This window comes from Rhinolophus hipposideros (assembly GCF_964194185.1).
Source record: "Rhinolophus hipposideros genome assembly, chromosome: 13".
NCBI lineage: Eukaryota > Metazoa > Chordata > Mammalia > Chiroptera > Rhinolophidae > Rhinolophus > Rhinolophus hipposideros.
The window spans coordinates 62,549,332-62,565,660 of record NC_138059.1 but is presented as its reverse complement, the minus strand read 5'-3'; the positions used below and the strand labels follow the sequence as shown (position 1 = coordinate 62,565,660).

Here is a 16,329-nt window from a genome sequence, read left to right as displayed (position 1 = left end):
CTTGTCTTATATCCCTGGTCTTCAAAAATTTGCAGTCTGATTAAATACTGCCGTGGATATATAATTAGATGTAAGGTGTGAGGTAGATGATGCTATAGAAGGATAGAGAAGGAAGGGATTTGTGCTGTTGGAAGTAGAAAGAGAAAGTTAGAAGGAGATAAATTTCAAGGAGGCTTTCAAGGTTGGGAAGCCTTTGGGGAGAGCAAACAAAAGGAAGGTGGTTATGGGAGCTCTGAATTGCTGAAAGATGAACAAAGGCACGCAGATGCAGAAAGGCTGTTTAGCATTTGTATGGATATGTGGCATGGGATACAAAGAGGGAAGGGGTGGATTTGCAGAAGGAATGGGCTAGAACTTGACTGCCTACTTGTATATTTCAGGAGAGGAAGGAATGGGTAGGGAAGGAGGTTACAAGAAGACTTTTTAGAGAGGCAGCATAGCTTAGTTTAAAGTATGGGCTCTGGAGCCAGCCTTTCCAAATTGTAATCCTGGCTCCGCCATTTATTAATTGTATGACTTCTGTAAGTTATCTAAGTTCTCTGTTTTTTCATCTATAAATCAGGGATAATAATGGAAATGTCTTCATTTGGGTTATTGAGCCTGGCCCATAATAAGCTCTATATAAATTTTAATTTTTTTATTACCATTACTACTGAGAAATTAATTGGAAAGTCAGAGAAGGGTCAGATTATGGAATGTTTTGAAAGCTAATAGAATTTAGAAATCATGTGAAAGACTACTGGAAGCATTGGTTTTTTTCTAATTAAGTGAACATGATGCTATTTTTGATGTTAGCTAATATTGGCTTGTAACATCAATCAGATCTGCTCAGCATTAATTAAAATTTTATTCAGATTTTATTTAACTTTCATGTTACACTGAACTTGTATCTATATTTAATACACTGAACTTACGTCTGTATCCAAAAGGATGATGATAAAGCATACCAACCAAGATGCTAAAACCCAGGTCAAAGTCTTTTACTGTTTGATATTAAAATCAAAGTGGGAATATTATCCTGCCTGCCTTGAAAAGTCAAGGCAGCTAATATATAGTAAAGTTACCAATGAAAGGAAATGATTAGGGGTAATTAAGTGAAAGGAAGGTGAGACTGCAGACCAAGAGGCAAAAATAGACTCAGGAAAACAATCATATATAAGAAAAATATATATTAAAATTAAGAGGATGATTTGAAGAGATTAAATTTCTTATTTAAATAGGTGTTGGGTAAGCACCAAGCAACAGTTAACAAAAAATAAAAGGAAATATATACAGGGAAATATACTCAAAATTTCATGGAAAAATTGCCTGAGCCTGGCACCCCCTAACCTCTCACACTTCTCCCCTATACTTGTAAATAAGACTAAAAATGCTATCTTTCTCTTTTTCTTCTAAGGACATCAGTTTTATTTCAGTCTTTTTTTTTGCTCCAGGCAGATCAGTCAGTATCTTCAGTTTCAAGTTGGGTGAGTGTGTCCATCTCCCAAGGCCCACCACCCTCGCCCCATCACAACCACCTTTGGATGAAGGGATTGACTTGTTTAATATCCTTTTCCCTACTATACACTGTAAGCTCCACAAGAGCAAGGATCACACCGGACTTAGCCCAATGTCTTTCATTAATCTAAGTTCCTATTCAACAAGTTTACACCAAAGGCCTTTTCCACGCCAGTGACTATACTAGATGCTAAGCATACAGAAGTGAATAGATAGATGAGTCCTTGCTCTTATGAGAGAAACAGATAACCAATTAATAAACAAGTAAGCAGACAAGATGATGACAGATTGTGATATGTGCTATATAAGTAGACTCTGAGCCCTTTAGGTGCAGAGATCTATCTGTACTATTCATTAACAAATGCCAAGTGTATTGTTTAGGATAAAGCTAGCTGCTAAACACAACTGAATAGTTTATTTCGCTGTCCAAAACAAATATTCCTGGTGGGTGGATGGCTTTCCTTCAAGCGGTAGAAGGATCCAAGTTCCTTCTATCCTTCTAACTTGGAGCTTTGTTTTCTTCAGTATGTGGCCATAAAAGGGAAAAAGCATGGAAGATTGCTTGAAGTTTCTTTCTTTCTTTCTTTTTTTTTTTTTTTAATCAAGTCTGGATGGCTACACCTAACTGCCAGGGAGTCTGGGGAACACAATGTATCTCTGTACTGAGGAAGAAGAGGAAATAGACTTGGTGGTCAGCTAGCACCTTCAGCAGTGCCTGGCACAACACTGGCATTATGAAGAAACAGATAAATTAGAAATGGAGCTTGTTCTCAAAAAGTTTATAATCTGAGCATGTACATAGAAATCCCTACGATGCCTGATCGAGTATGTTGACTCTCTAACTTCCGGGAATTTAGAAACAGCCTTTAAAATGAAATTAGACAACTTGTTTTTCAGGACAAAAATTTTTACAAAATTAGTCTCCTTTAATATGGGGTCACCTTCAAAGTTTCCATTTTTGTTTCCGATCGTTTTCAGCCTGTCTCAAATCTTGTCACTCGACAGCCTTTGCATTCTTGGCTTTGGGTAGTTACATTAGGACAAGTGCACAGTCAAAGCAATCGGATGGACCAGAACAGTGAGAGCGTCTAACAATCTGAGACCCAGTGTTGGTAGAGCCACACAGTAGCACCTATATCACTTTGCAAATTCTTTGCATGTACCTTTATGGTATTCTTTGCAATTTTCTGCTCTGCATGAAACATTCGAATTATTCTCTGGTACGAAAAGCAGACACCTGGCCATGTGTGTGTCTGGGATCCCTTTGACCCGGGCCCTGGGGAAGCTTTCCCATTCTGAAACTGGTTTTCGTACCCTAGACCAAGCTTAGCACTAAAGGCAGAGAAACACAGAGCTCGAAGGGACCCCATCAATCAGAAGCATTCACCTTTTCGCTGAACTTTAGACGCAATTCAGAAGGGCTCTGAATGCTCGAGTTGACCAATGCATCCTACAGAGATGAAAAAGTGAATCATGCCTGAATCCGTGTCACACTGGTTTTGGTTTACCCTTCCCAAGAGAGAAGGCTCCCAGGGGTAGTCGGAGGGCACCGTCCTCGCGGAGCAGTTTCGTGCACCTGGTAACAAAATGCGTCGCGTCCAGCTGCCGCTGGAGACGGTCGGGCTGAGCATGGGCGATGTGGGTGTTTCCGCGACCCCCGGAGCGGAGGGCAGCGCGCTCCCACCAGCGGGATGTCCAGCACGTAGAGCCGGGGCAGCACCCCCGGGAGTCCCGCTCCCGGCAGGAGCTGGGGAGTGGGCGCCCGCGTCCCCGTCCCCGTCCCGCAGCGGAGCCGCCCCAGGAGCCCGGATGCCACGCCGCAGGACGCCCGCCACGCCCCACGCCGCCCGGCGGCCAACGCGGGAGGCCGCGAGGCCCCGCCAGGCCGCCGTAGCGCTGCGGCTGGGGCCGCTCCGCCCGCCGCCCTCCGCCCCTGCCTCCCGGCGCCGCGGCCGCGCTGGGCTGGCCGTGCCTGCCGCTGCCTCCGCTTCCTCCTCTGCAGCCGCGCGGCCGCGGCGTGACGCGTCGTTTCCTCCCAACATGGCGGCCGGGGCAGGTCGGCGGTGATGGAGGCCAGTGCGCGGCCGCGGCGGGTGCTCATCCCCACAGTCGCCAGGGCAGCCCTGCGGGCCTCGCGCCTCTGAGCCGCCGCCGCCGCCGCCGCCTCGGCCCTCGGCCGCCCAGGCCGCGCTCCTTCGCCGCCGCCGCCCGGGCCGGAGGCTGAGTGAGCGGGACCGGGAAGCGCCCCCCGCGCGGGCAGAGCGGAGGTCCGAGCGCGCAGCCCCGCAGGGGCGACCTCGGGCCCCGCGGCCCCGCGCCCCCCGCCCCGCGAGGCTGCGCCCCCGCCCCGCCCTCCACGCCGCCGCTCCCCGCCGCCTCCCCTCCCCGTCCTCCCCTTCCCCGTCCCCCGCCTCCCCCGTCCAGCTCTGGGAGCCGCGCGCCGGACCAGCCGCCGCCTGCTCCTCCGCGTCCATGTATGAGGGGAAGACGACCAAGAACATGTTCCTGACCCGGGCCCTGGAGAAGATTCTGGCCGACAAGGAAGTGAAGAAGGCGCATCACTCCCAGCTGCGCAAAGCGTGCGAGGTGGCGTTAGGTGAGCGGGGAGCAGGCCGGCGCGGCCCGGCCGCCGGGAGCCGGGAGCCCGAGTGGCCGGGAGCCCGAGTGGCCCGGAGCTCGGCGGGGAGTGGGGCCGGGCCGCCCGAGGGCCGGGGGCGCCACGCAGGGCTGGGGACCAACTTGGGGACGTTCTGTGGGGGGCCCCCTTGGTGGGGAAGCGGGCGATGCGCTGTTTCCTTAGCGTGGAAATTCAGGTTGGAGCTGATTTGTCAAGACTGGGCGTGGGCAGGGTTCCCGACCGTCATTTCCCCAACTTTGTCGTCTGGCGTGGTACTTGGGGAAGCCAGGCCGAAGTGGCTCCCCCGTTGACAGCGTGCAGAGGGGGGTTTGCCCAGGGGTGCAGCCCTCTCCTGGCATCTCCGCCTCCGCCGCAGGAGAAGCCTCCTGTCCTGGCTGCCGGGACTGACCGGGAAGAGCCGGGCCGGAGGTTAACGGCCGGAGGTGGCGACACCACAGCCGGGGAGGGGACGGGACCTTTAGATAAGCTGGCGTGCGTGACGCGGAAAGGAGGACTTGAAATGGGGAAAAGGAGAGAGACAATGACTCCTGGCAGCCACATGTCTGGGCAGTGGCAGCTGCGCCCAGGCTTGAATTGTGATTTATAGTTCAGACGGAAGAGCTCTAGTGTGATGAAGTCCACGTAGCAGGCTAAATCCCAACAATACCTAGAGCCCGGCGCGAGGACAGGCACAGGAGGCGTCGTTTCGGGGCGGGGGGAGGGGGAAGGGGAGGGGTGGGGGTGGGGGGACCCTGATCCCGCATCCATCAAAGATGAAATCGTGTAAGGAGCGAGCAGGACATTGAACACGAAGATGAATTCCTAATGGCTTACGCTTTGTTTCATAGCCCTGGAAAGAGACTAGATCAAATTGACAAGAAAATGAAGCTTGTGAAATGGGCTTTGGGGAAAAAAAATGTTCTAGAAGGGGAAGAAATGCACGGTAACTTAAATGTATGCTAAATGAGAGGGTCAAGACAGCGTAAAAGCAACTTTGCCTTTTGATTACTAAAATAAAGAGAAGACCACTTTTTAACTTGCTATAATAAGCCTTATTGGTCCCCCCCCCCTTTTGTGGATCCTCTAACGTGGTGCTATAAAAAAAATTATTGAAGGAATTTCATTAGAAATTTTTTGTATCTGTAGTGTACAGTGGGCTTAAGTTTAGTTTTTTGGCCCCTCGTGGATCAGAAGTTCACCTTCTGTTATTCTTGTAGCTAACGAAAGACGTTCGAGGTGTATGAGAAGACATTGTACAGTGGCAAAAAAAAAATGAATTTATGTCTGGGTCCTGAAAGGAATATTAAATTGGGGTGGGATGAGGGAAGGAGTGATTTCGGAAATTTTAAAAGAATTTATGTGTAGATTTATGAATAAATTGCAGCTTTAAGGACTTGAGATTCAAACTAGAGTTTTAGTTTTTGAGATCAGATTTTTCCATGTTAGAATATATTTTTAATACAGTAAAAGTGTATTAGGCTAAAGCAGTGGAGTGTGTTGTGTGTATATGTTTTTTCCACTCCAAAATGCTAATACAGATAAGTGTTTTAATGGAAAGCTCACTGGAAGGAGAATCTGGGATCGTGGGTTTATCCTCGTTCAGTTACACTGCACAGTAGTCAAGTCTCTGGGCCTTACTTTCCTTTTCCGTAAAGTTAGGATATTGAACTTAGTGATTATAAGGTTAAATCCCCTCTAATGTGCCATGAATGTGGGTACACTGTCTGTTGTTAACTTGTGCGTGAGTATTCCTGACTGGCATCCATAGAGGGCTTATTGTTTTTGGTCTTTGCCATTTCTAGACACAGGAACTACTTGGTAGTGTGTGTGCCAGCTATACCAGGATTGTCTGTTCCAGATTTTGCCAGTTTTTACTTTTTTGCCCCTTCCATGTAGTTAGCAGAAGCTTATTAACGAAGAATAATAGCCAGTCAGGGGCTCGGCACTAGAGTACCTTCTTTACTTGAGATGTCTAAAGCATTTTCTCACATTTCGTAAGAGTTACATTTAGCCTCCTACAAAATCTCATTGAGCAATCTCAGGGTAGTTAATCCATGGTGAACTTTGTCTCTTCTCTTCCACTCATCTGTCTACATTATCACCCTAATGTAAGTCGATAGGGATAACCCGTTTCATCTTTGCAGAAAATATATTGTCTTTCAGTAAGAAGGTATCCCCAAATACTTATATATATATATTGCCCCTGGAAACTATTATAGATGTCCCACTTTCTCTCCACTATTGAGACCTGGGCCATGCCCACTTTGGTCTCTTGATTATCTGTGTGGCCATCAAGCAGGATCAGAAAGAAACTAGAATGGCCTGGTTTGGTCATCCCTGATCTATAGGTTGTGAGTGGGTAGAAGTTGGATAGTAGAAGTACAGAGATGAGTGTTGTTACAACCGCTCTAAATACACTTTCTAAATAACCGTTCTAAATACACCTGCCTGCATTCATTCTCTCCCCCCCCCGCCCGCCCCCCGGCAAATATTTATTGAGCACCTACCATGGAGCTGAAGGGAGATGGCCAGTGAACAAGGAAATACAGCATGTCAAATTTAATTCTCTTGTGTTTTAAAATGACTTTATTGGCATGTGAGTAGATTTGAATACTGGTATTCAGAATTAATTCAGTTACCTTTTAACATAAAGGCCAATTGTAAAAAGCTTTTCTGTAAATAATACTCATGAAATTACAGTTCATCACATTATGAAAAAAATGTTTTTTGTTAAAGTGTAGCTTTTAGGAAATCTTAATCTAGATTAGGGGAGATTTTACTTCATTAAAACAAAATTCATCCTCGACACTACATAAAGGAACTTTTCACAAAATTATGTAACTTTTAAAGGGTATGCAGATTATTTAAAATTTTTGTCAAATTATTTCATTTCAGAGTTTATTTTGAAGTAACGCATGGTTTAAAAAACAAAGGAAGGAAACAAACCCCTGACAACTACATTGTTAGAATCAGGGTGAAGCCCAGAGACCCAAGAACAGCTCCAGGTTGCCCTCTCTTGGTACCTGCCCCACTACAGCTCTCTGCAGTGAACACAACTCTGCAGGATGAGGGCTTCTAGGCTGCCCTAGCTTATCGCCTGATCCATTCCTGCTCTCTAGAATCCTGAATTAAAAATAGTCTGGCCATCTGCTGGCAGATGAGACAACAGCTGAGCTATTTTTAGTTTCAAAGAATTTAGGATTGTTGCAGGGTTGGGCTTGAAGGTAGTATTGTTTGTCTCAAGGGGAGGGTGCAGTTGGGCCATATTCCAATCAGGCCTTAAAGTTTGAGAAGTTTCTTTGATATTAGGAGTATGACTAGTTCAACTTCTGCTTCTAACATCAAATATCTATGAAGATGTCCTGCAAATGTTAGGATGAACGAGTTCAAGGTTGGAAGCTGGCACGGGTACAGAACAAGAGTGAAAGGGGTTTGAGAGGCAAGGGAGGCAGGTAGAGGCAGAGATAAGAGTCGATTCCCCGCAGAGATGTGGGAGAATGATGGAGAAAAAGAGGAATTGTTAGGAAGTAATTTTTGCATCAGACAGGGTGTGAATTTTGGTGGTTCATCATATTCTAAAGTGATCTTACTGATAAAATTTTCTTATGAGTCTGTTACCTCTAATTATAGTCTTCCCCAGAAATGTAAATATAATATTTAGGCTAAAAATTTGTAGAACTTGCTTCCTTCTGCTCCTCCAATCCCACCTTTATTTTAGTTAGTGATGATCCAAAAAAGGGATAAATGGGTGGAGGGGAAGTTATAGGAGTGCTTGTGGCCCTAGTTTTGTGCTACTTTGGTAATATTATTAATCTTTGTCACTCTCCAGCATTTATGAAAAAATGACTTACTCCCAAATAATATCCCGCAGACAGTGAACATTTTAACTACAATTTCAATCAATTAGTAAGTCTCCTTTTACATTTTCCTTGATATCTAAAGTAAGAGGTGTTTTCAGTAAGCCAGCTGCCAGAATTTTTCAGGTAGCTAGGAAAAAAAGAGTATAATGAACGAAATGATTGAAAGGAAGATTCTATTAAGTTTGAATTGAGAAAAAGTAAGTGTGGGTTATAGTGTATCTCTTTCCATTGTGGAGATTTACGGTGCATGTTAACATAGTTAGGATTCTGAACTGTGCATTAACAAAGAAACCTGTTCAGTTTTTGCTTAATGAAGCCTTTCCTAAATTTATTTAACCCTTTTCAGTGTCTCTTAACTCTTAGCATCCCTAGGAAACACTGTTCCTTGTAATTTACTGTGGGACACTGTTCAAGGGAAAGAAAGGCAGAGTAGACACAGCAGCCCTAACCACTGACGGGAATTCTCCAGAAGAGGTCCTGTGTTTTGGAAAAGCAGGTGTCCTGTTGACAGTGTGTGAAGGAGAACAGAGTCAGAAATAAGGAGCAGTGACATCAAGACTGGGGCACTGACAACTTGCTGGCTCTTTCTTTGACGTCCCATCTATGGCAGGCAACTGGTTGTCTCTCCTAATAATTCACTTGTAGAGAAACTTTTATTGATAATTGTCTTTTCAAAGCAGAATTGAAAGTGTTATTGTGAATGGCAAGTAATTTGGGGAAATATTTGTCATATTCCTTACAAAACAGAGGAGGGGATATTTGAAAAAGGAAAACACACGAATAAATATTATTGCCACGCAAAATGAGGTCTATTCTTCATTCAGACATTTGTCAAACTGAATAGTAGGTGCCAGATACTGTTCCGGTGCTGGGCGTATAGCAGTGAACCCAACATGCTTTCATGGAACTGACTTTCTAGTGGGTTGAGGTTGACAGCAAAAAAACAAATATACCAGGGGTGTCAAAAAAATGTATACACATTTTAAGAGATGTTAACACTTTGGTAAACGTTGCTCAAACAGTAGTTCACCGTAATCAGAAGTGTCTGGATGCTGATGGTAACCACTCTGAGCACCTCTTGTCATTGCAGAAGTCAAATGTCACTTGTATTCATATTTTGTTATCTGTATATATTAATACAGTTTTGTCCTTTCTTAAAATGTGTATACATTTTTTTGGCTCCCTCTGTATATTGTCAGATTGTTATTATCTGAAGAAATAGTTCCGGAGGTTAAAGGGAGAATGACCAGGAATGCAACTTTAGTTCGATAGATCAGGAAAGGTGTTTCTGTGAAGTGACATTTCCGCAGAGAAGTGACAGAAGAAAGAGATTTAGTTTTTCAGATACCTGGATGAAACAAATAGATTGAACAGCAAGACAGGTGTGAGCTTGGTACATTCCAGGATGAAAGGAGGCTTGTGTGGCTGGGGGAGAGTGAGAAAAGTGATAGGAGATGAGGGCGACTTTGGATTTTATTGTATCTGTGATGGAAGCCCCTGGACGGGAGTGACATAGCAGGCTTACAATTTAAAAGGCTTACTTTTGCCAGAGATGGTAGTGATTTAGGCTAGGCTGCTGGTGGCGGAGGGAGTGAGAATTGGTTACATTTGGAGTATATTTTAAAGGAGTCCACAGGATTTGCTGATGGATTGCTTGTGTGACAACACTTTTGTAGCCAGAGCTGTACAGCGTTGTTTGAGAGGACATTCGCCACGATGGGGAATACGGGAGAGAGATGAACAGTCTTTAGGAAATAAGTTTCTATAGTACAAATTTTCATCTAACCCTTTACATGTATTTTAGAAATTTTTAATGATAGAATTTCCTGATGAGAGGATATTTTCTACTGAGAATGCAGAAAATAATGTCAGATTAGAGTTGGCAGGGGTTTTTTCCGTGAGGTAGTTTCCTAAGAGAATTAGCCTTTTCCGTAGATTTAATTACACTACACAACTGGCCTGGTCCCTTGCTGAAATAGGATCTCTGCGGATGTATTTAGTAAGGATCTTAAGATGAAATCATAGGGATAGAGGGTGGGTCCTAAATCCACTGACTGGTGGGTGTCCTCATCAGTAGAGAAAGGAACACAGACAAAAGAGGGCCATGTGAAAACGGATACAGAGGTTGGCATTACGCTGCCGCAAGCCAAGGAGCTCCAGGAGTTCCCAGGAGCTGGGTTGAATCAAGGAAGGATTCTTCTGTGGAGCCTTTAGAAGCGGTAGAATGCCCTTGTTGACACCTTTAATTCAGATTCTGCCCTCAGAAATAGGAGAGAGTGAATTTCTATTGTTTTAACCCACCAAGTTTGTGGTAATTTGTTAAGGTAGCCCTAGGAAACTAATAAATAAAAAGTTCCCTTTTTTCCTGACTTTTCAGACTCAGTATGATCTATCTGAGCTTACTTTTATAGAGTGTATCATTTTATTAGGCTTTGCTTTATTGTACCTCTTCATAAGTACTGTATTTTTTACAAATTGAGGGTTTGTGGCAACCCTGTGTCAAATGAGTTAATGGTACCCAAAAGATAATGACTTGCTGAAGTCCCAGATAAAGGTTGGCATTTTCTAGCAATACAGTATTTTTTAATGAAGGTGTGTATGTTGTTTTTTAGACATAATGCTGTTGTACACTGGGAAACCCCAAAATTTGTGTGATTCAGTTTATTGAGATAGTCATTTTATGTTGTGATCTGGAACCAGACCCACAGTCTGTATGAGGCCTGCCTGTACCTGTTTAAACAGTCAAATGCTGTCTTTGGCTGGTCTGTCCCGTAAATTTAGAAAGCAGTTAATTCTAAAGTTTTAGTGTGCATGAGTCTCTTGAAAAACCTCTTTTTAAAAAAAGGAGTCCAGGGCCCAAGTATTCAAAAGTTTTGTGTTCTACATTTGATGTTTTTGTTTTGGTTAGGTTTAGACTTAATATAATTACATGCATCTATATAGACTATGTTATCTTCTTATTCAGGAAAGGTTGTGAAAAACAAATCTTTAAAACACTTCATATCACACAGTATTACCTCTGGCAGTATCTTTAGAAAACTCCATGTGGGACAGTTTTTTTCTCTCACCTTTGAATCAGAAAAGGTATGCAGTGAAACTTCACTTAATTGTCAGTAACCCTCATCTATCCAGAACCTTGCTAAGAAATGAAGTAATCAAAGTATAAGCTGACAAAATAGATACACGAAGGCCAAGCACTTTATTCATGGAGTCCCTCTGCCTTTACTCAGTCTGTTTGCTTTTAATGATACATGAGTCCAATCAACTAGGCAGTTTTTTTTTAATTCAAATCCTTTTTTCAAACCATTTCAAAAGTATAGTTGGGGGAAAGAAATCACTAGAGATAACCATTGTTAAATTTATAGCTCAACAAAATTGTTTTTTATAATTTACATACTATAAAATCTGCCCATTTTAAATGTAATGAGTTTTACTAAGTTCACTGAGGTGTGCAGCCATCACCGTAATGCAGGTGAGAACTTTTCTATCACCCGGTGAGATCCCTTGTGCCCATTTACAGTTAATCCCTTTTGCCAGCCCCAGCTCTAGTCATCCGCTGATCTACTTTGTGCGTCTAGATTTGCCTTTTCTGGAAATTTCATATAAGTGCAATCATACATGTGTAATCTTTTGTGTTTGGCTTCTTGCAACATAATGTTTTTGAGGTTCATTCATGTTGCAGCATGTGTCAGCATTTCATTTTGTATTGCTAAATAGGAGAATAGATGTACCACATTTTGCTTATTTATTCACCAGTTGATGGACATTGGGGTTGAATGAATAATGCTGCTATGGATATTTGTAAGTATTTGTGTAAATTTTTATTTCTTTCGTATAGATACCCAGGAGTGGAGTTGCTGGGTCATATGATAAATTTATGTTTAACTTTTTAAGAAACTAAATTGTTTTCCGAAGTGGCTGTACCATTTTATGTTCCCACCAGCAGTGTATCAGGGTTTTTCTCGTACCTCCTTTCCAGGCAGCATTTGTTGTCTGTTTTTATTTTAGCCAACTTGGTTGATACAAAGTGTGGTTTAATTGAGGCAGTTTTTGAGGTAGTTTTTCCAGACTCTGTTCTACTCACAAACACATAACTTGAATAGATATACTCTTCAAAAAATTGAGCTATTTAATTTCTAAGGCAGTAGTAGGAGGGAATAAAATAGCTGACGTTTATTGAGTGTTTGCTGTATACCAAGTTCTGTACCAATGAAATACTTTACTGGCTTTGTCTCAATTAGTCCTTGAAACAGCTCTGTGTGCTTAGGTGCTGTTGTTATCTTCATTTTGTAAATGAAGAAACTGAGGTCCAGAGCTTGTGTTTGGCAGAGTAGGAATGTGAACACCTATTGGCTAAATGTGACCATCCTAACCTGTACCCTTAATTACAAGACTATTCACAAATAACTAAGTACAAAAAGGGCAAGAAGGGCCTCTACAGAAAGAAAGGCGCGTTAAGAGAAGAGAAAGGGTGAGACAACAGGGAAGCATCCAGCAGCACGTACAGAAAAAGACTCGGTCCATTTCAGGAGTGCTTATGTCCTGTATGTTCATAAAGGCATCCCTAAGTCCATGATGCAAAAACGATCACTGTAGTCTGTGTTCAGCCTAAGAAGTCAGGCAGATCCCTGCATGTTTTTCTGTGCATCTTTCTAAGATTTTAAAATTTTAAAGTGAGGTTTTAAGAATTTAAGCCGCTTGAAAATTCAACTGGCCTGTGACTCTCCCAAGGATTCTGGACAGGCTGACTTTTATTATACGTGAACTCCTAACCTTTTAAAAATACTTTCACTTACTTTTCATCGTAATATTTTATAACATTTTCAAATCATTTTAAGACTTGAAATAAAAATAAAATCTTAATAAAATGTCATCTTATGGGAAATTACAAATAAGACGGTTATCTGAAAATAACTGATTGTATACCTCCGTCGCTTTTTGTCTAATATATAAATGTAATTATTGTGTAATTGTCATAGTTTCCAGTTGTATAGTCTTTCATCATTATTTCACATGTATTCTCTCTCTGTTGTCTTCCTACTTGGCATGTCAATAATTTTTAAATGTCATTTGTTTAAATGTTTCTGAGTTTGGGGAAATTTACATTTAAATTTTGCTGCACAAATTTTCATTTATTTTTTATTGATACCTTCAAGATTCATTGAGTGTTTCTGTGTGCAGAATTACTTAAAATAAACGCTTTAAGATTGATCTTGCTAGGTTAGAATATGGTCTTTTATGGCTTTTGTTCCTTAGGCAAAATTGCATTAATATACCCTACCTGTGCTGGGTGCAGTGTACAGCACAATACAGGGGAAAACAAGACGGGCATTTGCCTTCTTTAGATGTGTTGGTTTTGATCTATTTTTATATAACCTTTTTTTTTCATCTGTCATTTGCAATTTTTTTCTGTTCTAAAAGTAAAAAACAAAAACTCTTGTTTATAGTTAAGATAGGTATACTTTTGTTTTCCGTAAGTTTTGATTTTTTTTATACTTTTTAAAGAATTTTGTTTCATCTGTTTTGTTGGGTCCTCATGCTTCTATTCCCTCATGTTAATTCTTATGTGATAATTGAGTGTGTTGAATGCAGTGACAAGCCAAAGCTTATGTGTAATTTCTAATGTGTATCTTTAGAAACGAAAATGGAACCACATGCATCTTCTAGTAATAGTGAAGAATAGAAATAAAGTGTAGCATGTTTGATAACCAGTTAATAATTAACAATTAATAGTTAATAATTAAGCTTTTAAAATGTATACCAGTGGCCAAAAGAAGTGTTTTACAATAATTAGAGATGGGAAGTTTTATAGTGAGTACTAACTGTGTCTACGACTATTTTGTTAGAAGATACATGTACAAGAAATTAAACTTACGTTATCAGAATGTATTTTTTCTAAATACAGTGTTGACTGTGTGTTTGCATATATGAGATGAAAGTAGTTTTATTCTCTCTGTTCCCACTCCCAATCATCTCTGTGGCAATTGGAGAAAACTCTTGAGAGCAAACTAGAAGGAAAGCTACTTTTGTTAGTAATTTGTAGCATATCCTTCCCTTAAAAAGTCAACGAATCTGCCAAAGTATGCTATTCAACTCTTGTTTGTGGTTATATCTTGATTGAGTTATTTTGCTTTTGAAATAAATATTTTTTCAATTCTTAATTTTCTTTTACGTTTCAAAAGGTACACTTGATTAAGTGATTAATATGCCAAAATCTAGTTTCCCTATAAAAAAGTTAGGTGTTTAAATCATCACCATTATAATTCTTAGGTTGGTTTTTCTTGGTTTGAATTAAAAATGTCATTAGGAAAGGTTAGTTTTTTTTGCTGCTGTTGTTTTATTACTAAGTTAAAATTATATTTATGAATATTTACTGAGCAGTTTTACATTTTATATTAAATTGAATATCCCTGGCTTTTTTTGTTTAATGCTTCTCCAAATCGTTTCCACCAATTTGGTCTCATTGAAGTTTTCTATCTTTAACATTTATTAACGTTATATAATCTTTCATTAATAGTAAATAGGGAGCTTTGTTTGATTTTGCTACTCATGCATGCCTAATGCTGTTCTGTGTAATTAAGATCTCTCTCACTAATTTACTTGACTAAAACATCTTGATGTAAAGGTTTTGTTGATTCACTTAATGTCCCCAAATATTTCGTCTAGGATAGTCACTGTTAATAATTTGGCTTTCCAGGAGATGTGTAAGAAAATGAAAATATCTTGAGTTTGGAAACTAAATAAGAATGTTTGCTTTTTCTCAGTTTTGCCATGTTTATTTTTAAAAGTTTTGTTTTTATCCTGGACTTTTTATTTAAAACATTATCAGTGTTTTAGTTCCTTTTTTTGGAACGACTCCTTTTATGTTCATTTCCTACCCAGCTCTCCTTATGTCCCTTCCTTCTTCCTTTTCAAACCCTCAGAGTCTCTATCAGCACTGATATGTGAAAACATTCTTGATTTATAAGGACAGATTGTAAAGCATTGAGACGATTTAAAAATAATCAGAGGGTTACCTGTCATCTGGTTAACAACCCTTGATGTGACCTCCAAATGACCACTAAATGCAGAAATGGAAAATTCACTGTGTTGTGGAAAACCAGATTGATGGCAGTCTGTCACTAGACCCAGGAGGGATGAGAAAGAAGAGCCAGGTATGGAGGACAAAAAACAAAGCTGCCTAACATGGATAATTCTTTATCCTAAACTCAAAACAAAAAATTTTAAAAACTTGAAATTACAAACAAAGCAATAATGAAAAACATATAGAAAAAAACCTTCTGCATCAAAAACACCTGTGTATGCAAACTGGCATATTCCAGGAAGAAAACAACTGTAAAGAGACTCTTACAAGTCTTAGTCTAACAATGTTGTTTAAAATTAAGGATTAAAAAAATTCCATATAGAGAAAACTAACTTCCATAGAAGGAACGGTAAGAGTTTAAGACTGCAAGGAAAAGTTTCAGTCTAGGTAAACATAAGTAATAGGGATTTGCTGAAAATGATAAAACAGCAACTCTGCTAATAATAAACTCAGACATACCCTGTTTCCCCGAAAATAAGACCTAGCCGGACAATCAGCTCTAATGCGTCTTTTGGAGCGAAAATGAATAGAAGACCCGGTCTTAAGACCAGGACTTATAGTAAATAAGACCCAGTCTTATGTTCATTTTTGCTCCAAAAGATGCATTGGAGCTGATTGTCTGGCTAGGTCTTGTTTTCGGGGAAACACGGTACTTTTTTATATCTTTTTTGAAAAATCTGTCTTATCCTGCCTCTCTTTCCGTTTTCTTTTCTTCTTGTTTCTTTCTCCTTTCCCTGTCTTTTTCATCTATCTACTCCTTTCTCTCATTCCCTTTATTTCAAATTCTTCTAAAAATTGTTAGAAAATAATTAGACATGTGACGATAAATATGTACAGTTTATTCTTCGTTGTATTCTTTATAATTGATAAAAGTTGAAAATAACTCTAGCTATCAACAGTATGGGATTGTTTAAATAAATACTGGTATGTTTATATAATGGAATACTACGAAACACTGAGTAGTGATTTGCCTGAAACAGATTTGTTGATACGGGAAGACAACTGAGTGGACCGAGCAGATTATGTAATCTTTTTCTTAGAGCAGATATGTATAGGTATACATAGAAAAAGTGTTGCAAATACAAGAAAATTTTGACAAATATATTGATTAACATATTTCATTGTTTTGTGGTAGAAGTACAATAAAATATTTATAAGGTTGTTAGAAGTCTATCATTGAAGTCTGTAGGCTTCCAAAGAACCTTTCTGTTATGCAAAATTAATATCTGTTTTCTTCCCCAAGCCTTTGGTATTTACATGTAGAGTAAAAG

General features: G+C 40.6%; 1 protein-coding gene across 3 annotated transcripts in view; it reads left to right on the top strand.

The window, feature by feature from the left end:
* The first annotated feature begins 3,599 nt into the window (after positions 1-3,599).
* ARFGEF1 (ARF guanine nucleotide exchange factor 1) overlaps positions 3,600-16,329 on the top strand; it is a 103,946-nt gene continuing 91,216 nt past the window's right edge. For 2 of the 3 annotated variants that reach the window (XR_013994696.1, XM_081069781.1), the window contains exon 1: positions 3,844-4,093. Coding sequence is in view for 2 of the 3 variants with exons in the window: in XM_081069781.1 (XP_080925907.1) it covers positions 3,970-4,093 (124 nt within the window). In the remaining variant the exon portion in view is untranslated. Of the gene's footprint in view, positions 4,094-16,329 lie in introns of all 3 variants that reach the window. The other variant, XM_081069782.1, reaches the window with a different exon arrangement.